Raw genomic sequence first — 23,480 nt, forward strand, 5'->3', positions numbered from 1 at the left:
TACTCATTCCACTCCACTCATTAATTTATAGCCCTCTATCATATCTCTCTTCAGCTGTCTTTTCTCCAAGCTGAAGAGTCCTAGCCACTTTAGCCTTTCCTCGGAGGGAATTCGTCCCATCCCCTTTATCATTTTCGCTGCCCTTCTCTGCACCTTTTCTGATTCCACTATATCTTTTTTTGAGATGCGGTGACCAAAATTGCACACAGTATTCGAGGTGTGGTTGCTCCATAGAACGATACAAGGGCATTATAACGTCCTCACTTTTGTTTTCCATTCCTTTCCTAATAATACCTAACATTCTGTTTGCTTTCTTCGCCACCGCTGCTCTCTGATCAGAGGGTTTTAATGCATCAGCGATGACTCCTAGATCCTTTTCTTGGTCGGTGACTCCTAACGTGGAACCTTGCATCATGTAGCTCTTTCCCACATGCATCACTTTGCAGTTGTTCACATTAAACGTCATCTGCCGTTTAGATGCCCAGTCTCATAAGGTCCTCTTGTAATTTTTCTCAATCCTCTTGCGATTTAACAACTTTGAATAACTTTGTGTCAGCAAATTTAGGCCCCCGTTTACTAAGGCGTGCTCACGTTTTTAGCGCACGCTAAAATTGTTTGCGTGCTAAACGTTAGAGTTGCCAATGCATTCCTTTGGGTGTCTCTAACATTTAGCACGCCCACAATTTTAGCATGCGCTAAAAACGTGAGCACACCTTAGTAAAAGGGGGCCCAATTTCAGTAGTTATTCCCATATTTAGATCCATGTCTGGAATGGACTTCCTGCACCTTCTCTGGCTATGTTTAAATCTACTCTATAAGCCCACCGTTTTCAGGCTGCTTTGAAATCTGAGTATTTGCAGACTCTTGTTGGATCAGTCTGCTGTCTCTGCCTTTTAGTTCTTAATAAATTCCTTTGAGAAGTGCAATCTTTCTGCAGGGGGCACTTAGGTAGAAGCAGGCCTCTGATGATTTCTACTAGAGGGGTGGGTGTAAGGGGGATTGACCACACCAGGATCCAGAAGAGTCTTGTAGCCAGCCAGGTTTGTCATAAGCATGTGATTGGTTTGGAATTTGTTCTTAAAAAGAATAATTTGTTTAAAATACTTCAAGTTCATTTGTAATCCTGATATACTGCTAAAGAGGAGACCTATCGAAGCGCTTTACAAAGAAATAAGTTAATTAGATAGAAAGGAAGTACAGTAAAGATGGGAAAGATAAAGAGAGCATCAAATAACTAAGAGGGGCAGTAAAGAAGGCAATAGGGACTGAGAAAGGGACGTACAATGTGCAAAGTTCTGTGCAGAGTAGAAAATACATTCAATAACTAATAACGTACATCAGTTGGCTTCACCTCTAATGGTTTACTTTGATTTTACCTCAAGAATTGGGACAAGGCCATGTGGACATAGTTTGCTGCCTCATGGTGTCATTTTTGGTGCATTTAAGACTTTTCACTGTAAAAATCTCTTACAACGTACCCAGTCAAGTTCAGGCAGGGCCATGAAATGAAAAGACCTCACTAATTTGAGGTTGTGTGTTTGCAGGTTTACTGATCATTGCATGGCTGAGCGGGGGTTAATCGCTTCTGCTCTGAAGTCGTCCTCTGTGTCCTGGAAATCTCTTCACGGTGACTTCCTTCTCAGCTTTCGGGTGTTCTGAGGCTGGCCTCTGTCACCCAGCACAGTAGGCCTGATGTCAGGGAATCCAGAGTGGGGCGAGGTAGAGGATGGTGAGACACCAGTGTACCACGAAAGGCAGCGGCTGGAGCTCTGTGCCATCCATGCTCTTAACAACGTCCTGCAAGAGAAGCATTTCAGCCAGGAAGCGGCAGATGACATCTGTAAGAGGTAGGTGGGAGACGCTACAAGTGCTGCAGTGGTGCTGATAGAGTGCGACCAAGCCATCTTCGATGACGAATTTCCCCTCCCTGGGGAGTGGGTGGTGATGGGTCCAGCGCCAATCCTCCACCTCTCTGGGTAGACTGGTGATGAGATAGTACAGGCAGGCAGGGCACTCTGAGCACATACTGAGACGGTTTGTTTTGTTTTTCAGGCTCGCACCAGATTCACGCTGGAACCCACACCGCAGTGTCCTGGGCACAGGGAATTATGACGTTAATGTAATAATGACAGCTCTTCAGTCTCTGGACTTTGCAACCGTATGGTGGGATAAGCGCAGGTTGTGAAACCTTGTTTCATTCTGTCTTCTACGTCTCTCACTATCCCATCGATTTCCACTCTGCAAGGGACAGAAATCCCTCTTATTAGATATCTCCTATCCTAGTTCTGCAAGGCAGTGTTTGCATAAGACCATATGCCTTCCTATACAGAGCAGAGATATCCCCGAAAACTGTATCTGCCTCCAGTCCAGTCTCTGTTTTATTCCCCACCCCCCTTCCCTTACTGATTATATGTCGCTGCTTCTTCCTTTAGAGAGCAGAGGGCTCCCCTGAAAACTGTATCTGCCTCCAGTCCGGTCTTTATTTTATTCCCCCCACCCCCCTATATTGGTATCTCTTGCTGAACATCTTTTTATGATTCTTTTTGTATCCTCTTGGGTATTGAAATCTTTCGTTCTTTTGTAACACACAGGTCCGTGGAACAACTGGCACTGTGCAATATTCATGGTTTTATTGTGAATATCCCATCGAGAGTCTCCTTTGGCTTGCTTTCACTACCGTTCCGGCGTAGGCACTGGATTGCTGTACGGAAGATTAATGGACTTTACTATAACTTGGATTCAAAGCTGAAAGCACCGGCAGTGATTGGAGAGGACAGAGATGTCAGGTAACCCTTTTGCTCCTCTTGCACATAATCTAGAAGGAAACTTTACACTGGTCCCAGTTGTTTTTCATCCCTTCCTTGCGATATTATTGTTTAATGAAAAAGTAGAGATTTGAAATATGACAATGCACTATGGATGTCAGTTCAAAGCAGTTGTGTATCCAATTGAGGTATGTGGCAATCCCTCCCTCCTGCCGCATCTCTCTCTACCCTTCCTGGCCCAGCTTTGCAAAGGTCTGCAGTTCCCTCCCCCCACCCTCACTCCCCCTTGCCTTAAAATTACTTCCAGTCTTTGCCGTATCAGTGGCAGTGGCACTCAGGCGGCCTGCACAGGGATTTTTTCTAAGCTGTCCCGCCCCTTTTGATGCAACTTCCTGTTTTATGAAGAGCGGGTTGGTTCAGAAAGAAAGCCCTGGTGCAGGCCGCAGGCAGACTGAGTTTAACTGCCTGGACGAAGACTGGAGGTGATGTTAAAGTACAGTAGGGGGAGGGAGGGAATTGCCAAATGTTTACTGAGAAATCTGTACCCTGTCGAGTTCCTGGCTACGCTACTGGTTCAAAGCCAGCAATGTGGTTAACTGAACTGCTCTAGTCCTGTGATCTCTCTGTTCAATGAGCTTTTTCCATATTAACAACTGAGGCATCTCTGCCTTACCTGAATAATTACAGTAATCGTTCTAATATGTATATCGAAACACATTAAATAACAGAGAAGAAAAAGATACAACCCATCCAATCTACCCATCCATACCTCAGTGCTCATCCCATTCTTTCATGAATTCTAACATTGTTCTAGTCTCCACCTCTGCCAAGAGTCTGATCCACACATCACCACCCTTTTCATAAAGAAATACATCCCTGGATTACATATAAAGTATTACATATCATGTAAAATGAGTTTATCTTGTTGGGCATACTGGATGGACCGTTCAGGTCTTTATCTGCCGTCATTTACTATGTTCCTTCTGAGTAAATTGAGCTGGAAGGAGAGAACATAAGAGTAGCCATACTGGGTCAGACCAATGGTCCATCTAGCCCAGTATCATGTTTTCCAAACCGTGGCCATGCCAAACCACAAGTACCTGGCAGAAACCCAAATCGTGGCAACACTCCATACTACAACTCCCAGGGCAAGCAGATGCTGCCATATCTGTCTCAACAGCAGACCATGGACTTTTCTTCCAGGAATTTGTTCAAATCCTCTTCAAATCCATATACGCCAACTGCCGTTACCACCTCCTCCGGCAAAGAGTTCCAGAGCCCAACTATTCGTTGAATGAAAAAATATTTCCTCCTATTTGTTTTAAAAGTATTTCCATGTAACCTCCTTGAGTGTCCCCTAGTCTTTGTACTTTTGGTCTGACTACAAAGGGTCTGCACCAGCTCCATTTGATTCAGAATGCAGCAGCAAGACTCATAGAAGATTGCAAGCGATGTGACCACATCACACCATTTTTACCTGAGAATATGATGATCCTCTACACACCGCCAAGGCCACTAAGGTCCTCTCAAGGACTATCACTAACCACACCCTCTCCAAAAGACATTACACGATGTGACACCCGCAAGCGAGCCTTCTCCGGAGTAGCCCCCACACTCTGGAATGTACTGCATGAAAGGTTGCGCTTAACACAAGACTATCTTGACTTCAGGAAGCAGGTGAAAGCTTGGCTCTTCAACCAGGCTTGTAATGGAAAAAGTAACTAACTTCTTAGTCTCACACACACACACAAGGAGTGATACGAGCTGCACATACTGCAGCAGGACATGTTTATCCACGCATGCCCTGAGATAATATTTAACCATCTCTCTGACCTCGTGCAACTTTCTTTAAATCAGTCACCTTATTTTCTAAATCCTCTTACTTTTACCTATCTATATGCTCCATCTTTGCTTATACCCTTCACTGTCAGTGAAAATGTTCTATTACATATTGTGTTGACATTGAAAGAAGTATACTATGCCATACTTTGTACTGTTGTTTGAATATTTTTACTGCTGTGATTGCGTATTGCTCATGTTTGATCTATTCTTAATGTACACCGCCTTCAGTGAATTCTTTCAAGAAGGTGGTAAATAAATCCTAATCTATATATATAAAAGGCACCTTCAACGTTCTGAAGCCTCAAGCCGGAAACTTGAGGCGCCAGAGATATCCGGTTTGGCAATGAGTGTCTGGCCCGCCCTCTCGAGGGCGGAGCATTCACACTCGGTGAAACGTCATCTCCCCCTGCCCCTCGGCGACCATTTCCCACCTCCGGAGGACTAACATCGCCCGAACAACGGCGGACGGAGGGAGGCGTGGACGCGGGCAGCGGCGACAAGTGATCTCCCCCTGCCCCTCGGCGGCCAATTTCCGCATCCGCAGGACTCGGACTCACGGACGGAGCCAGCCAGCCTGCCTGCCTCCCTGAACGTGCGAGGAAGGGAACCACCTTCAGCAGACGGAAACAGCCTGCCTCCCTGAACCTGCGAAGAAGGGAACCAGCGTCACCGTCACAGTTTCACCCTGAAAGGCGGAGCGAGGGGGGCACTCCACCCTGAAGCTGCGAGGGGGAAACGGGGAGGCCAGGAAGGGGAGGAGGGAAGACAGGGGGGAGAGGGACAAAGGGCGGAAGAAAGAGGGACCACCATCCTGAAAGGCCCGGGGGGGGGGCAACCCTGGAGCTGCGAGGGGGGGAGGGAACACAGGGGGGACCACCATCCTGAAAGGCCCAGGAGAGGGGGGGGGGGGAACTCCCTGAAGCTGGGATTCTCTCACACACACACACTCGTGCATTCACTCTGTCTCTCTCACACACTTACTCTCAAACATACACACTACAATGCAGAAAAAAGGCCCCAGACGGAGGGGCCACGATCCTGAAAGCCAGACAGCGGGGGGGGGGGGGGCCACAACCCTGAGGCGCTGTGGGGAGGACACATGGGAGGGGGAGGAGAAGGAAACGGGAAAACGAAACACAGGGGGGACCGGGAAGGACGCCAACAGACGGAGGGGGGGCCCCTGCAGCACACTCTCATTCTCAAACACACTCTCTCACACACACACTCGCACATTCACTCTTTCTCTCTCTCTCTCACACACACTCACTCTCAAACATACACACTACGATGAAAACCTTGCTAGCGCCCGTTTCATTGCTCTCAGAAACGGGCCTTTTTTACTAGTAAATAAATAATTAGCAGTTTTACATATTTGTACAACTCTCTGCGTTACTTTATAAAGCACAGCACCTAACTTAAATTGCGTGTATCTGACGAGGGGGCGTTGGTTGCGTTCCAGAAAGTTGCATTCAGATTTACAGAATTTGCCACAAGTGCGCCAGAATTTACACCTGCTTTCAGCAGGCGGAAGTACATCACCCAAACGTTAGGCACTGGATTCGAGACGAATGCTATATAGCACTCATTTTTTTCAGTGCCAAATATTTGTTGGCATTTATTGCATTCCTTCCCGCGTGAATATTATTGTATCTCTTCTCACTTAACCCAAGTATTTTTATATTCTAAACTGCTTAGCTTGTTTTTATTTGCGGTATGGTAAATAAATGGGAAATGTGATAAAAGACACATGCAACCTAGCTTTTAGTGTTGAAATACAATCTCACGCAGAATTAATAATTTTGCTCCTCTGTCTCTTCTCATTCAAGCTTTGTCACAAAGTTTCCCAGACAAGCAACATGCACCGATTTTGTTCTCTCGCCAGCAGAGGCAGCTTCTGCTCTCAATACTCCCTCATGATGTGATATACTGCGCTAAAAATACATAGTAACATAGTAGATGACGGCAGAAAAAGACCCGCACGGTCCATCCAGTCTGCCCAACAAGATAAACTCATGTGTATACCTTACCTTGATTTGTACCTGTCTTTTTCAGGGCACAGACCATATAAGTCTGGGCATCACTATCCCCTCCTCCCAACCACCAGCCCCGCCTCCCACCACCGGCTCTGGCACAGACCGTATAAGTCTGCCCAGCACTATTCCCTGCCTCCCAACCACCAGCCCCGCCTCCCACCACCAGTTCTGGCACAGACCGTATAAGTCTGCCCAGCACTATTTCCTGTGCCTCCCAACCACCAGTCCCACCTCCCACCACCGGATCTGGCACAGACCGTATAAGTCTGACCACCACTATCTTCGCCTCCCCACCACCAACCCCTCTTTCCCCCACCGGCGCCACCACCCAATTTCGGCTAAGCTTACTATCAACTTACTATCATGAAAAATAAAATGAAATTCAGCACTCACTCCTCTGACCGGAAGCACAGCTGGTGTGCTCACCCACTAAGAACGTGTGTGCGATACGATTCTGCTTAGCATGCAATTATTAGGAAAGGGATGCTAAATAAGAATGTTATAATGCCTCTTTCCATATCATCAAGCTGATCAATCCATAGACTGGTGGGTTGTGTCCATCTACCAGCAGGTGGAGATAGAGAGCAAACTTTTGCCTCCCTATATGTGGTCATGTGCTGCCGGAAACTCCCCAGTATGTTCTCTATCTCAGCAGGTGGTGGTCACACACAGCAGCAGCTCTGGCTAGGCCTCCAAGCCTAATCCTTAGGTTTTGTTGAGGCCTGGGGTTGAGGGCTCTTTTGAGCAAGTGCAAACCTGGTGGTGCCAGGTCCCTCCTTTTCTCCCCCCTCCCGCTGGCTCCGTTTAAAAAAAAAAAATAAATATTTTTAAACGTCTTTAAAGGCGTTTAATTCGACGTTTCTTTAAACGTTCATTGCAGCTACTCACTGGGACACCAGTTCGTTACAGCTCGGAGCGGCAAGCAGGTAATTTTACCTTTTTATAGCGGGCAGGGGGTTCCCCGATTCTTCTCCTCGTGGCAATGGCGTCGGAGGGCGAGGGCGCAAAGGGTCGCTCCCCGGATCGCTGGAGCGCTTCTAGAGGGGATGCGGGGGTTTTACAACCTGATTCGCCCTTGATGGGTGATAGTTTAGTGACCGATGAATGTCCCGGTCGTTCCTCCGGCGTGGCAGTTTTTTCCCGCCATAAACGCCCATCCCCCGCTCCTCGCCTCCGCCATCTTGGCCGGCCACGCGGCTCGGACGGCTTCTTCGGGGCCGCCCTTGAGGTTGGAGACATTAATGCCATGAACGCCCTTAATTTGGGCGACGGCACAAAAGCGGCTAAAGTTAAGCGCCGTTCTTCCCGCGCGGCTCCTTCACGGAGTTTCGCACCGGACGCCATTTTGGATGCGCAGCATGTCTCTCCCCCGCTATTGCGAGCGCCGGTTGAGAGTGCGTCTAGGGCTGTTGCCCAGGCTGCGGAAGTGCACAGTCTGGGGGGTTTCTCCCCCGAGTTTGTTTTGCTGCTGCATCAGGCTTTCCTCATGCAAAACGCTGCCCCTGCTCCCTCTTCTGATAAAGAGGTTGAGGTTCCCAGAGGTAAACGCCCTCGGGTTGATTTCCAGGCCTTGGAGGACTTTTGTCTCCTCCGATGTAGATGAGGGCAGCATGTCTGAGGTCTCCCAACGATCCTTTGCGGATTCCTTGGAGGAGATAGATCCCCGCTCGGATGGAGCGGATGACCCCTCTGCAGCGCGGCTTTTTAGCCCAGAGGATTTGCCCAACCTGTTGTTACAGGCCATGGACACTTTGAAGATTTCCTCTCCGGAGGACGTCTCTCCCTCAGCCCCTGTTGGCTCTGCCATTATGCTGGGGACGAAGCGCCCGCCTAGAACCTTCCACGTGCATGATGCCATGCACACCTTAATTGCGGCTCAATGGGATGTCCCGGAAACGAGCCTTAAAGTGGCTAGGGCTATGTCCCGCCTCTATCCTTTGGCTGTGAGTGAACGTGAGGCCTATCTGTGGCCTACCGTGGATTCTTTAATCACTGCGGTGACTAAGAAAACGGCGTTGCCGGTGGAAGGTGGCACGGCCCTAAAGGACGCCCAAGACAGAAGATTGGAGGCGGCCTTAAGGTCGTCCTTGGAGGCAGCTGCTTTAAGTTTGCAGGCCTCAGTTTGCGGCTCCTATGTGGCCAGGGCGTGCCGGACTATGGTGCAGCGGGCTTCCCCCTCGGATCATTCCTTGAGGGCTGATTGGCCGGCCCTGGAATCGGGCTTAGCCTATTTGGCAGACTTGCTGTATGATGTCTGGAGAGCCTCAGCTAAAGGCATGGCTCAGACAGTCTCTGCGCGGCGGTGGCTTTGGCTGAAACATTGGTCTGCTGACCACGCCTCTAAATCCCGCCTGGCTAGATTGCCTTTTAAAGGCAAGCTGCTCTTTGGGGTCGAGCTGGACAAAATCGTGACCGATCTCGGCACGTCTAAGGGCAAGAAATTACCAGAGGTCAGGGCTCGGGTTAGTACTCGTCCCGATACCTCCATACCGCCCGGGCAAGTCGGGTTCCTCTGCCCCCTCTTCCTTCAAGAGGAATTTCTCCCCCAAGCAGCATTCCTTTCGCAGAGACCGCCGTCCCGGAGGTGCTCCCTCCGGTCCTCCCCCAGGGTCTCGTACCCAATGACGGGGCCTTGGTCCACGCCCCAGTGCAGATTGGAGGACGGCTGTCCTCGTTTCTGGGCGAGTGGACCACTATAACTTCAGACGCGTGGGTGCTGGAAGTCATCAGAGACGGCTACAAGCTAGAGTTCTGCCAACCCTTAAGAGACGGGTTTGTACTCTCTCCCTGCAAGTCTCCGGTCAAGCTGTGGTAGTGCAGCAGACCTTGGACAACCTGATCCGCCTGGGTGCGGTCGTTCCGGTGCCAAAAAATCAGATTGGCAAGGGACGTTACTCCATTTACTTTGTGGTTCCAAAGAAAGGAGGTTCTGTCCGGCCTATCCTCGACCTCAAAGGGGTCAATCGGGCCTGGAAAGTGAGGCACTTTCGCATGGAGACTCTCCGCTCTGTTATAGCGGCAGTGAAGGCAGGAGAGTTCTTGGCTTCCTTGGACATCAAGGAAGCGTACCTGCATATTCCCATCTGGCCTCCTCTCCAACGCTTTCTGCGTTTTACAGTCCTGAGACGACACTTCCAGTTCAGAGCCCTCCCTTTCGGGTTGGCTACTGCTCCGCGGACCTTTTCCAAAGTAATGGGGGTCATAGCGGCCTTCCTGCTAAAGGAAGGAGTACAAGTCCATCCTTATCTGGACGACTGGTTGATCCGAGCCCCCTCTTATGCAGAGTGCGGCAAAGCTATGGACCGGGTAGTTGCTCTTTTGAGCTCCCTGGGATGGATCATCAACTGGAAGAAGAGCCAGCTGCGCCCGACTCAGTCCCTGGTGTATCTGGGAGTTCGATTCGACACCCAAGTGGGCAGAGTGTTCCTGCCAGACAATCGGATTGTCAAGCTTCAGGCTCAGGTGGACTAGTTCCTAGTAGCCTCTCCTATTCGGGCTTGGGACTACGTGCAGCTGTTGGGCTCTATGACGGCCACGATGGAAGTAGTGCCCTGGGCAAGGGCTCATATGAGACCACTACAGCTATCTCTGCTGCTGCGCTGGACTCCGATGTCGGAGGATTATGCTGTGCGCCTTCCCGTGGACCCAGCAGTGCGCAAGGCGCTGAGCTGGTGGACGCAGACAGACAAGTTGTCTGCAGGTTGCCTCTGGTGACCCCGGAGTGGATTGTCGTCACGACAGACGCCTCTTTGATGGGCTGGGGAGCCCACTGCTTGGGAAGGACAGCGCAGGGGCTCTAGTCTCCTGCAGAGGCAAGTGGTCTATCAACCTCCTGGAACTCAGAGCCATTCGCTTGGTGTTATTGGAGTTCATCCCGGTACTCGTGTTGAAGCCTGTACGGGTCCTGTCGGACAATGCCACGGCTGTGGCCTATATCAACCGCCAGGGAGGTACCAGAGCGCCCCTCTAGCCAAGGAGGCTATGAGTGTTTGCCAGTGGGCGGAAGCGAACCTGGAGCAGCTTTCAGCGGCCCACATTGCCGGAGTCATGAATGTCAAGGCGGACTTTCTCAGTCGCCATACCTTGGAGCCCGGAGAGTGGCAACTATCTGCTCAGGCGTTCTTGGACATCACGAAGCGCTGGGGCCAGCCGAGCCTAGATCTGATGGCGTCATCGGCCAATGGCCAAGTGCCGCGCTTTTTCAGCAGAGGACGGGACCCTCGATCCCTGGGAGTAGATGCTCTTCTCCAACAGTGGCCGACACAAGAGCTCCTCTATGTGTTCCCGCCCTGGCCCATGTTGGGCAGGGTGCTAGACCGGGTGGCAAAGCATCCCGGCAGGGTAATCCTGGTGGGTCCGGATTGGCCCAGACGTCCCTGGTATGCGGACTTGTTCAGGCTCTCAGTCGACGATCCTCTGCGGCTGTCAGTGGAGCAGGACCTGTTAGGAACCCTTGTCGAGGGCATCTCTGAAAGACCTGACGTTGAAAGCAGTCTTTTTGGTGGCTATCACTTCAGACAGAAGAGTTTCCGAGCTCCAGGCGCTCTCATGTCGAGAGCCTTTTCTGCAGTGCACTGAGGCAGGAGTGACTATTCGCACAGTGCCTCCCTTCCTGCCCAAGATTGGTTCTCGCTTCCATGTGAATCAGCAGCTCTGTCTCCCTTCCTTTCGTAGGGAGGACTACCCAGAGGAGTACTCCGCTCTTGAATATCTGGATGTGAGACGAGTCATCATCAGATACTTGGAAGTGACCAATGATTTCCGGAAATCGGATCATCTGTTTGTCCTGTTTGCAGGTCCTCGTAAGGGTCTGCAGGCTGCTAAGCCTACAGTGGCAAGATGGGTCCAGGAAGCCATTGCAGCGGCTTATGTGGCCGCGGGGAAGGTGCCGCCTATCCAGCTGAAGGCTCACTCCACGAGAGCTCAGGCGGCCTCGATGGCAGAGGCCGGATCCGTCTCCTTGGAAGAGATACGCAAGGCGGCAACGTGGGCTTCGGCTCATACATTCTCCAAGCATTACCGTTTGACTGTGGCTGCACGGGCGGAGGCCCGGTTTGGAGCTTCAGTGTTGAGGTCAGGGATTTCTATGTCCCGCCCTGGGTGAGTACTGCTTCGGTACATCCCACCAGTCTATGGATTGATCAGCTTGATGATATGGAAGGTAAAATTATGTATAATCATACCTGATAATTTTCTTTCCATTAATCATAGCTGATCAATCCATAGCCCCTCCCAGATATCTGTACTGTTTATATTCTGGTTGAATTTTAGGTTCAAGTTTAGCCTTCAGTTACTTCAGGAGGACTTCGTGTTCAAGTTCTTCTTTCACTTGGATTCTTCAAGAGTTGAGACGAGTTTGTGTTACAGTGAGCTGCTGCATTCCTCTCCCCTCCGTTTTACGGGGCTGGATTGAGACATAAATTCTGCCGGCACTCCCTCCCGCTTCGTGCGGCTGTAGGGCAGCTTTGTACCCCCCCCCGCTTCGGCGGTGTTAGGGTCAGTCAGCTCCTCCCGCGGTTGCAGGATAAGCCAGATCCCCCCGCATCGGCGGGTGTGGTGTCCCTCCCCCGCTCCGCGGGGATGAGCTGGACGGATTCCCCTCCCCCACTTGTGTGGGGATGAGCTGGGTTAATTCCCCTCCCCCGTTTCGGCGGTGGTGAGCTGGGCAGAGTGTCCCTTCGTGGGTGTAATTCTCTAAGTGCTGAGTCCTGCGGATGGAGCTTTGATATCGACATACTGAGGAGTTTCCGGCAGCACATGACCACATATAGGGAGGCAAAAGTTTGCTCTCTATCTCCACCTGCTGGTAGATGGACACAACCCACCAGTCTATGGATTGATCAGCTATGATTAATGGAAAGAAAATTATCAGGTATGATTATACATAATTTTACCGTACGGCTCCATGATGTGACCTCACCTTGAGTATTGCGTTCAGTTCTGGTTGCCATATCTCAAAAAAGATAGCGGAATTAGAAAATCTACAAAGAAGAGCGGCCAAAATGATAAAGGGGATGAAACGCCTCTTGTATGAGAAAAGAGGTTAGGGCTGTTCAGCCTGGAAAAGACACAACGGGGTGGGGGGTGGATACGAGTGAGGTCTATAAAATCCCTAGTGGTGTAGAATGGGTAGAAGTGAATCGGTATTTCACACTTTCAAAAAGTACAAAGACCAGAGGACACTGGATGAAATTGCATGGTGATCTGAGAGTTCCTTGGTATGCTAGGATTTTCTTGTTGAATAAAGAGATTTCAAGACTTTGGAAATATCAGAAACCTTTGGTTTGTCATCTACTACGTTTGGTCAAGCTCACCCTGGCGGCTGCTTGGAAGACACCAGAGGTTCCTCTCATAGCAAACTGGAAGTCCCGGCCATACACAGTATGTAAGTTGGAGACATTAACAACTATTAGGTGTAATAGATTTGGGGAACTGTGCGTAATTTGAATTTTGTGGGTGAGTGGGGCATAGTTTGGCTTTTTTCCATCTATTGTCCTACTCTTGGACTCCAATCATTGGGTTATCTCTCCTCTGCTATCCTCTTTCCCCCTTCCTCCCCCCCTTTTCTCCTTTTTGGTTTTTCATCCTTTTGAATAGTTTTAAACATTTGAAAATATTACAGGTGTTATTGTGCTTTGAGAGAAGAATATACTTGCCAGTGTATGTTTTGTATTGCTTTGTTTCTATCTTGCCCAGATTAATAATGACCTCATTTAACATAAAAATATTGCATGGAAATACTTTTAAAACAAATAGGAGGACATATTTTTTCACTCTAAATAGTTAAGCTCTGGGACTCGCTGCCGGAGGATGTGGTAACGGCGGTTAGTGTATCTCGGTTTTTAAAAGATTTGGACAAGTTCCTGGAGAAAAAGTCCATAGTCTATTATTGAGATGGGCATGGGGGAAGCCACTGCTTGCCCTGGGATTGGAAGCATGGAATGTTGCTACTATTTGGTTTTCTGCCAGATACTTGTGACCTGGATTGGCCACTGCTGGAAGCAGGATACTGAGTACATTGGTATTGCCATACTGGGAAGGATCAAAGGTCCATCAAGCCCAGCATCCTGTTTCCAACAGTGGCCAATCCAGGTCACAAATACCTGGCAAGATCCCAAAAAAGTACAAAACATTTTATACTGCTTATCCCAGAAATAGTGGATTTTCCCCAAGCTAACCATCTTTACCACATTCTCTGGCAACGAATTCCAGAGTTTAGTTACACGTTGAGTGAAGAAAACTTTTCTCCGATTTGTTTTAAATTTACTACATTGTAGCTTCATCGCATGCCCCCTAGTCCTAGTATTTTTGGAAAGCGTAAACAGACGCATCACATCTACCCGTTCAACTCATTAGTTTATAGACCTCTATCATATCTCCTCTCAGCCGCCTTTTCTCCAAGCTGAAGAGCCCTAGCCGCTTTAGCCTTTCCTCAGGGAAGTTGCCCCATCCCCTTTATCATCATTTTCATCGCCCTTCTCTGCGCCTTTTCTACTTCCACAATATCTTTTTTGAGATGCGGTGACCAGAATTGAACACAATATTCAAGGTGTGGTCGCACCATGGAGTAATACAAAGGCATTATAACATCCTCATTTTTGTTTTCCATTCCTTTCTTAATAATACCTAACGTTCTATTTGCTTTCTTAACCACCGCAGCACACTGAGCAGAAGGTTTCAACGTATCATCAACGACGACACCTAGATCCCTTTCTTTGGTTCGTGACTCCTAATGTGGAACCTTGCATGACGTAGCTATAATTCGGGTTCCTCTTTCCCACATGCATCACTTTGCACTTGTTCACATTAAACGTCATCTGCCATTTAGACGCCCAGTCTTTTTTTTTTTTTTTAAACTTCTTTTTTTTTTTTAATTTATCTTTTTATTAGAGTTAACAATTTTCAGAGCATACATTAACGCATATTGACAATATATGCCATACATTTTGCAGTACCAACAAGAAAAAACAAAAAGCCCCCCTAAACTCCCCCCTCCCACCCCTCTCAGGAACACATCATCAAAAGGTTACACATTGTTTTGCCACAAGAGTCACCAAATATACTCCTCATCCTGTAAGCCCTCGCCACTCTACATAAGTGGACCAGGTTTTAAGAAATCTCATCATTCCTCCTCTTCGCATGGCAGTCAATTTATCCATCATACAGCAGTAGTCCACCTTGGTAAGTACTTGGTCCACAGTGGGCAGTGTTTGTTGTTTCCAATACTTTGCAATTAAAGTCCTGGCTGCTGTAACAATGTATCGTAAAAGTGCTGAGCAGGAGCCTTTACTCTCTTTTGCAACTAAATTTAACAGACATATGTCAGCATCAAACTTTATCACCAGCCCCATCCCGTTCTGCAGTCTGGACTGTAAGTCCTGCCAGAACTGCTGTATCATTGGGCATTCCCACCAGATATGCCAAAATGTACCTTCTGCCCCGCACCTAAGCCAGCAGACTGCCGATCCATTTTTAAAAATGCGGAAAAGTCGGCTCGGGGTCATATACCATTGATACAACATCTTATACCCATTTTCCAATAAAGGAGTAGCTACTGAAAATGCCAATAAACGTTTAAATATTCTTTTCCAGACCAGTGGATCATATGTGGCACCCAGTGTCGTCTCCCATTTCTTAATGTATTTGCCCAGTGGTTGGGTCTTATGCAACATAGCTCTGTAAATGCGGGATATCCCCCCTTTGCCTTCCCCTGATCTCATGGCTAACTCAAGCTCTGTGTCTGCAAGGGCTAAGTCCTCTCTCGCTTTTCTCTGTATAAAGTCTCTAATCTGCATGTACGAGAAGTAGTCTTTGTCCCCTAACCCAAATTCCTCCTGAAGTGTGTGAAATGAATGGCACTTCCCATCTTCCCATATTTGGCCCAGCAAGCGCAACGAGGCTGCAGACCAATGTCTATATACCCCATCTGTCCGACCTGGAGTGAAGTCGGTTGCAAAAATGATAGGGGTCATCACATGATATTTACGCCCAGGGAACCATGCCGCTCTACATCTAACCCATTCCCCCAGGATCACCCCCATCGGACCCCGTATTCCCGAAATAAGGTCTCGTATGAGCGGCAAGGGGAGCCACGCTACTGCCCATATTGGCACCCCTTTTAAGCCCCATTGCGCATCGTAGGTCCACAACTTATTCGGGCCTCTCTGTACCGTGGACAGCATCTGAAATAGGGCAGCTCTATAATATAGGCTAAAGTTAGGCACTCCCATACCCCCATCTTTCCGTAGTTGAAAGAGGACACTACGGGCCACTCGAGGTGGTCTTCTACGCCAGATAAAGGCGAACACTTTCTTATGAAGAGTGTGAAAAAATGTGTATGGTATATGAACTGTCACTGCCATAAACAGATACAGGAGTTTGGGGAGCAGTGTCATCTTAACCGCTGCTATTCTACCCATCCATGACATGTGTAACCCTCCCCATCTGTCCAGTTCTTGCAAAAGTTCGCGTAGTTTAGGTAAAAAGTTCTCCCGAAATAGGTCCCCAGTGTCTGGCGTTAAATTAACCCCCAGATATCTAATATACTGAGGCGACCAGAGGAGATGGAAGGAGGTTTGTAGCTGCTCCTGTAGCTCATTCGAGCACTGTATGGGCATGATCTCAGACTTCTGCATATTAATTTTGAGACCAGCCACCTGGCCGTATCCCTGAATTATCTGCATTACAGCTTGCAACGATATCTCAGGCTGCGACAGTGTCAGCAGTATATCATCTGCATAAAGCAGTAGTTTGGTTTCATGCCTCCCAATTCTAATGCCTTGTACTGTAACTTCTGCTCGAATCAAGATTGCTAGTGGTTCCATGGTTAGTGCGAACAGTAATGGGGAGAGGGCACAACCCTGTCTTGTACCTCTAAACAATTCAAAAGGCTCTGTTGTCGTGTCATTAATTCGCAGCCGACTCATCGGCTGTTGGTAGAGCGCCGCGACCCAGCTTAAGTATTGCCCGCCAATTCCAACCTTCCGTAGCAGTTCAAACAGGAAGGGCCACAGCACCCTATCAAACGCCTTCTCGGCGTCCAGTGACACAAACACTGCCGGGTGTCCCAATTGTTTAATTCTATCCAATAGATATTGTGCTCGCCTAGTATTGTCAAAGGTCTGTCTATTTGCTATGAACCCGGCTTGGTCCTCGTGAACCAGATATGGGAGTACTTTCTGCAGCCGGGCAGCCAAGATGGTGGCCAATATTTTATAGTCAGTCCCCAGCAGGGAAATAGGCCGATATGAGCCACAACTTTGCGGATCTTTATGTGGTTTTAATAATAAAACCACCTCAGCTAGGCGCCAAGATCTTGGGAGCCCGGTATCAGCCTGTATAGTATTGAATACTCTAAGTAGAATTGGTGCCAATAACGAATTAAAACATTTATAGAATCGGTTATTATACCCATCTGCTCCTGGAGCTTTTCCACTAGGCAGACCCTTGATTGCTGATGTCACCTCTTCTAGCTCTATGGGGGCAGATAGCATCTCATAATCATTCCCCCTGAGAGTTGGCATATCTATGTTACTCAAATAGGCCCGAATGGCCTCCTCCTCCATCCCCTCCTCTGGGCTATAGAGTCTCTGATAGTATTCCACAAAGAGTCTCTTAACCTCTGCCGGTTGATCCCAAAGCCGCCCATCCTCTGTTCTCACTCTACTAATGACATTCCTTTGCCTTAACTGTCTTAATTTATATGCTAGTAATTTACTAGCTTTGTTATTGAATTCATAAAATTCCTGTTGTGTCTTCTGCATCTGCTCTTTAATAACCTTGAGGTCCAAGTCCAGCAATTGCACCCTAGCTCTATGCAATTCCTCTTGCTGGCTCGGGGAGGCCTGATTCTGTTTGGCTAATGGGTCTAACCGATGTATTGTTTGTCTCAGAATTGTTTCTTTTTCCTTATGGTCTTTCTGTAGAAAGGCTTGTATGGAGATCAAGGACCCCCTAATCACTACCTTCAGGGTTTCCCATAGAATCTCTGGTGCTATGCCCGGGACATCATTAAATTGCAGGAACTCCCTGATCTCTCCTGCGAGTTTCTGAACAATTTTTGGATCGTCTAATACTCTATCAGGGAGCTGCCACCTCAACTGTCTATCTTTTACTGGGAATCCCCGGAGTGTTATAGAGAGAGGGGCGTGATCCGACCATGTTCTTGTATGTATTTCTGAAGATTCCACCTGCATAGTCACACCCGCGCTTCCCATCCACATATCTATTCTTGAATAGGAATCATGGGGAGCCGAGAAGCATGTATAGTCCCTCTCTCCCCCATGTAACACCCTCCAAATATCCACCAGGCCCCACTGATTTAAAAACTGAAGCAAGTTATCCCGATCTGATTGCGCATAGTTCGCTGTCCCACTTGAGTTGTCTAACGAGGGGTCCATCGTCAAATTAAAGTCCCCTCCCAGCAAAAGCTCCCCTTGCACATTGCGTGACAGCTGAGCGCCCAGTGTCTCAAAAAAGGCTCCTTGCGCGTAATTCGGGGCATAAATGTTAACTAAGGTATAGGTGTGACCCCCGAGACTCCCCACCACAATCACAAACCTGCCCCCCACATCTCTCTTGACCATTTGTATTTCCCATTGGTGCCCTTGTTTAAATAGTATCCCCACACCCGCTGTTTTTGCTGGTTGCCTATTAGATGCCAGGAATTGGAGTGGGTATCTAGGGTGCTGTAGCAGATGTTCGTGTCGGGGTAACAGGTGTGTTTCCTGTATAAAGAGAACTTCAGCCTTCACCCTTAGTGCCTCTCGGAAAAGCCTCCTACGTTTTAGAGGAGAGTTAAGACCTCGTACATTCAATGATAAGCATGTAAACCCAATCATGGTGGGGCCTTATCTGTAATTCTATCAGCCTTCCTCCTGATCCGTTGCAACTTATCTAAACAATGTGTAGTGTTATCAGTTTCCTGAGAGATCCCCAAAACCCATCCCCCTCCCTCCTCCCTTCCCCTATCCTTCTTTAACCGATGGGAGAACTGTATCCCACCTCCAAAATTGTGAGAACGGTGACTACCCATTCGCCAGTAGATATCCAACTATCCCATATCCTTGTCTATAACTACATTCTTATCTCCCTTACTTTCCTCATACATATCAACTCGTGGGCACACACATCACATCAACCAAACCTTGAGCCTCAATGTTCATAATACAGCAGTCAGGTTATATTAAATCGTGCTGATGTCAGCTGCTTCTCAGATTGTTGTCTAGTGAGGTGTCCCTTGCCTCTCGCCACTCGCGTCCAACGCTGTCTTATCGGGCGTGCATCCCCCTCCACTCTGGTCTGTTCCTCCGGGGGCCTCCGGGGTGCCTCTACTTCTGGCCATTTTTCCCCGAGCTTCCTCCGCAGTAGTAACCCTGTGCCATTTTCCATCTTGGTTATATGTCAAAGCAAAAGGGTGCTGCCATCTGTAGGGTATTCCTTTATCTCGCAGGTATCTGGTATAGTTCCGCAGCTCCGCCCGTCGTTTTAATGTGGCAGGGGCAAGGTCTTGATAGATTTCAATAGGGAGGGATTCCCAATGCACCACTTCCAATTTCCGTGCCTTACGGAGGATAGCTCCCTTTGTTTTGTATTCCGTGAAGCATGCAATAATGTCCCGGGGCACGTTAGCTTTCGTGCGTGCCAGCATTCTATGCGCTCTGTCTATTTTGATCATGGAGGGCGTCACTTCTTGCCCCTCTTCAGATAGCAGCATACTCGCAATTTGCTGTATGGCCTGTTCGCAGTTCACATATTCAGCTTGCTCCGGTATGCCTCTGAAACGTAAATTAGCTCTCCTCCCTCGGTTTTCTAGGTCTTCCACCTTCTCACTCAGGGACCTGCACATGGCCTGTTGCGCTTCCAGCGTAAGTTCGACGGAGCTCAGGGCTTCCTGCTGGCTCTCCATTTGTTCATCCAGCTCCACCACGCGGTGTCCCATCTCGGAGACCTCGCCCCGGAGCTCAGCTGCTAGGGTCGCGAAATCTTCGCGGACCCCTTTAATATCCGCTCGAATCACCTCCAGCAGTGCCCAAAAGTCTCTTGCAGAAAGTTCCCCCTCCACCGCAATATCTACTGGTGATCTATCGCGTCGGGCCTTGTCGGTTTTCCCGCTTTCTTCTGCGGGCGCCATCTTGTCCGCCATCTGCAGCGGCCGGTAAGAGAAGTCTTTTAAAGATTTGCGGGGTCCAGACGCCTCTTTGCCTGCCATCCCCGTGCTCCGCTGCTCCTCTAATGCTCACTAAGTCCGATCGTGTGTTCCGATTTCGCCACCTGTAGTTATATATTATTGATCTTCGTTACTGGCGTGTGGAGCTGTTCTCTCACACAGCCATCGCTCAGCGTGACGTCACCGCTCCCCTTAGACGCCCAGTCTCATAAGGTCCTCTTGTAATTTTTCACAATCCTCCTGAGATTTAACGACTTTGAATAACTTTGTGTCATCAGCAAATTTAATTACCTCACTAGTTACTCCCGTCTCTAGGTCATCCTATATAATAATTTGGACCTCTGCGCTTCCGTCTGGCTGCCTGGGTTCGTTATACAGTTCCTATTGGTCTGCCCTGGGGATGACGTCACAGGGCGGACCAATGGGAAGTGAGAGGGAAGGGAACCCAGCAGCAGCCACCGGAGGTGAGTAACCAAACGCCCCCCCAAGTTCCATGATCCCCAACCTCCCTCCCTCCACTCCCGTCGTCCGAGTTCCACGGGCCGCACCAGCCCCACTACCATTTCGAGTTCCACGCCCCACCCCCTCTCCTCTCATTTCCGCCACCGAGCGCCTCCCTCCCTCCCTCTGTCTCTGTGGTCTCCGAGTGCAAGGAGGACGTGTGCGGGTGCCCCAGCCCTTCGTACGTGGCAGCTGCTGTTTAAAAAGTTTTACCTCCTGCTCGGCCAGCAACACTCAAGTCCAGCAAGTACAGATGCCACTTCAGACAGGCTGTGGTTCGCTGTTCCTCTGGTCCCGCCCTTCCGCAAACAGGAAATGAGGGCAGGACCAGAGGAACAGCGAAACACAGCCTGTCTGAAGTGGCGTCTTTACTTGCTGGACTTGAGTGCTGTCGGCTGAGCAGGAGGTAAAACTTTTTAAACAGCAGCTACCACGTACGAAGGGCTGGGGCACCCGCACATGTCCTCCTTGCACTCGGAGGCCACAGAGACAGAGGGAGGGAAGCGCTGGGCGGCGGAAATCGGGGGGGGGGGGGGCTCCTGAGACGAGAGAGAGGTGTGGAGGGGGCTGGGGGTGGAGGTCCTGCAACGAGAGGGGGGAGGGGGCCCTGGAACCTTGCTAGCGCCCGTTTCCTTTCTGTTGGAAACGGGCCTCTTTTACTACTTTATAAATATGTTAAAAAGCAGCAGTCCCAGCACAGACCCCTGGGGAATCCCACTAACTACCCTTCTCCATTGAGAATACTGACCATTTAACCTTACTCTCTGTCTTCTATTCTTTAACCAGTTTTTAATCCACAATAGAACACTACCTCCTATCCCATGACTTTCCAATTTCCTCTGGAGTCTTTCATGAGGTACTTTGTCAAACGCCTTCTGAAAATCCAGATACACAATATCAACCAGCTCACCTTTAGCTAGATGGACCATTGGTCTGACCCAGTATGGCTACTCTTATGTTCTTATGGGTTTGGAGGTGACACTATAATACCAGTCTCAGTCACACTGCATTACCCGTTCAAAAAATTAAGAAAACCAGAATAAACAAACCTAAAAAAGTGACCCGAAGTCAAAGCTCCTGGAGTCCGTCTGGTATATGTTTGAGCCAGGAACTCTGTCATGACACACTTTCTTTCATTAGATTAATTATTATTTTTGAGCATTGTCATTAACTTTCTCTCTTCTTTCTCACTGTTAAGTAACCCTCCTTTTCTGTTTTCAGCATTTGTCATTAACTTTCTCTCTTTTCCCTTCTTCCCTTTCGTTATCCCTCATGTTCTCTTCTTCCTCTTTCTTGCTGCTAAATAACCCTCCTTTTCTACTTTTTTCCCCCCCTCTTTCCAGGCATTATCTTCAGGAACTTATCTCCCAAGGACTATGTGAAGTTCTGCTGGTTGTACAGAAAGATGTTGAGGCTTCTGGGACTTGGCTGAGCTTGGAATGATGGAAGTTTTGGACAGAATTGTGCATGAGAAGCAAACAGCGAAACAACTACTTAATCTTCTTAACTCTCTGTCTTCACAAAACTTTGTGCAAGCCGAGCTGCCACTCCTGTGCCTGTTGAGGGAATAGAGATGCTGCCTTTTCACTTGAGTGCCTCTTGGGGATTGTTCCTGTTATTACTTGAAGAAAAGCGTCTAACCTGACTTTTCTGAGAACCATGCTGCTCACCCTATAGCTGGTCAGGTTTTCGGGGTTGCCACACTAAACGTGCATGGAAAAATTAGCATGACCCGAGTCTCCAGTACAGAGCATTTATTATTTATTCATTGTGCATATCATGAAAACCTGACGTATGGCTGTCCTTGGATAGGAACGGCTGCCTTGGGGGTTGTTCTCCTTGTGTCTGCTTATTCTTGCTTTGGGCTGAAGCTGTTCAGATACACAGTGAAAAGCTCATTTATTTTCCTAGCCGTAAGTATCAATGAAATTGTCTTATCACAAAGGGTTACTGTACTCTCAGTACCTTTATCTTCCACATGGAGGTGCTAGTGCAATCGTGCTGCTCGATGGGTTGTTTGTTCTCTGAGAGTCTGGTAATGAAGCTTTCAGGTTGTCAGATATCACAGAAACACTTCTTACAGGGAAAGGGGACTTGATATATACCGCCTTTCTGTGGTTTTTGCAACTACATTCAAAGCAGTTTACATATATACAGGTACTTATTTCTACCTGGGGCAATGGAGGGTTAAGTGATTTGCCCAGAGTCACAAGGAACTGCAGTGGGAATCAAACCCAGTTCTCCAGGATCAAAGTCCACTGCACTAACCACTAGGCTACTCCTCCAGAGTGGCTAAACATCCTAAAATGTGTTTTCTTAGCTGCTTTTTCAGTGCCTCACAAACCTCACAGCAAAAAAAAAAAAAACCCCAAACAAACCCTGTGTGTCTTGGACTCCTGAGGTGAGACTCGTTTGTTGTCCAAAAACAAGGTTGGCAACAAGTTCAAAGACTGTGCCTTCCCCAATCTTAAGAGACAGGTTCTTGAGGGAGCAGTAGTTACAACTAAAAGAGCAGACTGAACACTGCAGGCAGTAGCCTATCAACGGAGATGACTGTCCCAGAGATGCAGGCCCTGGAGTAATTCGTCATCACGTGGAGGAAACTCTGCACTCTTTCCTTATAGGTGAGCGTTGGACAAGCATAATCGGGGAGTTGATACCCTGCCTTTCTGTGGTACAACCAAAGCAGTTAATATTTATTATATACAGGGATTTTCTTTGTCCCTAGCGGGCTCGTAATCTAAGTTTTTGTACCTGGAGGGTTAAGTGATTTGCCCAGAGTCACAAGGAGCAGCAGTGGGAATCAAACCCAGTTCTTCAGGTTCTGGGCCCACTGAATAATTTATCTTCAAATGTGGGGAGACCACCATGTCACTGGGACAGGAATCTCAGGCTCATACATTGCCTGCCTGGACACTGTTAAAGGAATGCAAGGTTTAAAGAGAGACCACCCTTTTCACAGGCAAAGACTGCCCCGCTACTGTGACAGAAGTCTCGAACACACAGAGAGACTGCCCCGTTACTGTGACAGGAATCTTAGGCTCATACAGAGCGTGCCTTAACACTGTTAAAGGAATGCAGGGTTTAAAGAGAGACTGTCCTTTCACAGGCAAAGACTGCCCCGTTACTGTGACAGGAGTCTTGGATGCACAGAGAGACTGCCCCATTACT

The 23,480-nt window shown here is 48.6% G+C and overlaps 1 protein-coding gene across 2 annotated transcripts in view; it reads left to right on the top strand.

Annotated features, from left to right (window-relative positions):
- JOSD2 (Josephin domain containing 2) overlaps positions 1-21,901 on the top strand; it is a 36,457-nt gene extending 14,556 nt beyond the window's left edge. For both annotated transcript variants that reach the window (XM_030198028.1, XM_030198030.1), the window contains exons 3-6: positions 1,545-1,847; positions 2,053-2,178; positions 2,592-2,786; positions 21,653-21,901. In XM_030198028.1, coding sequence (XP_030053888.1) covers positions 1,693-1,847; positions 2,053-2,178; positions 2,592-2,786; positions 21,653-21,752 — 576 coding nt within the window. In that variant the 5' untranslated portion in view covers positions 1,545-1,692 and the 3' untranslated portion in view covers positions 21,753-21,901. The remainder of the gene's footprint in view (positions 1-1,544; positions 1,848-2,052; positions 2,179-2,591; positions 2,787-21,652) is intronic.
- Positions 21,902-23,480: the final 1,579 nt, after the last annotated feature.

Source organism: Microcaecilia unicolor, chromosome 3, assembly GCF_901765095.1.
Source record: "Microcaecilia unicolor chromosome 3, aMicUni1.1, whole genome shotgun sequence".
In the NCBI taxonomy this organism is placed as follows: domain Eukaryota; kingdom Metazoa; phylum Chordata; class Amphibia; order Gymnophiona; family Siphonopidae; genus Microcaecilia; species Microcaecilia unicolor.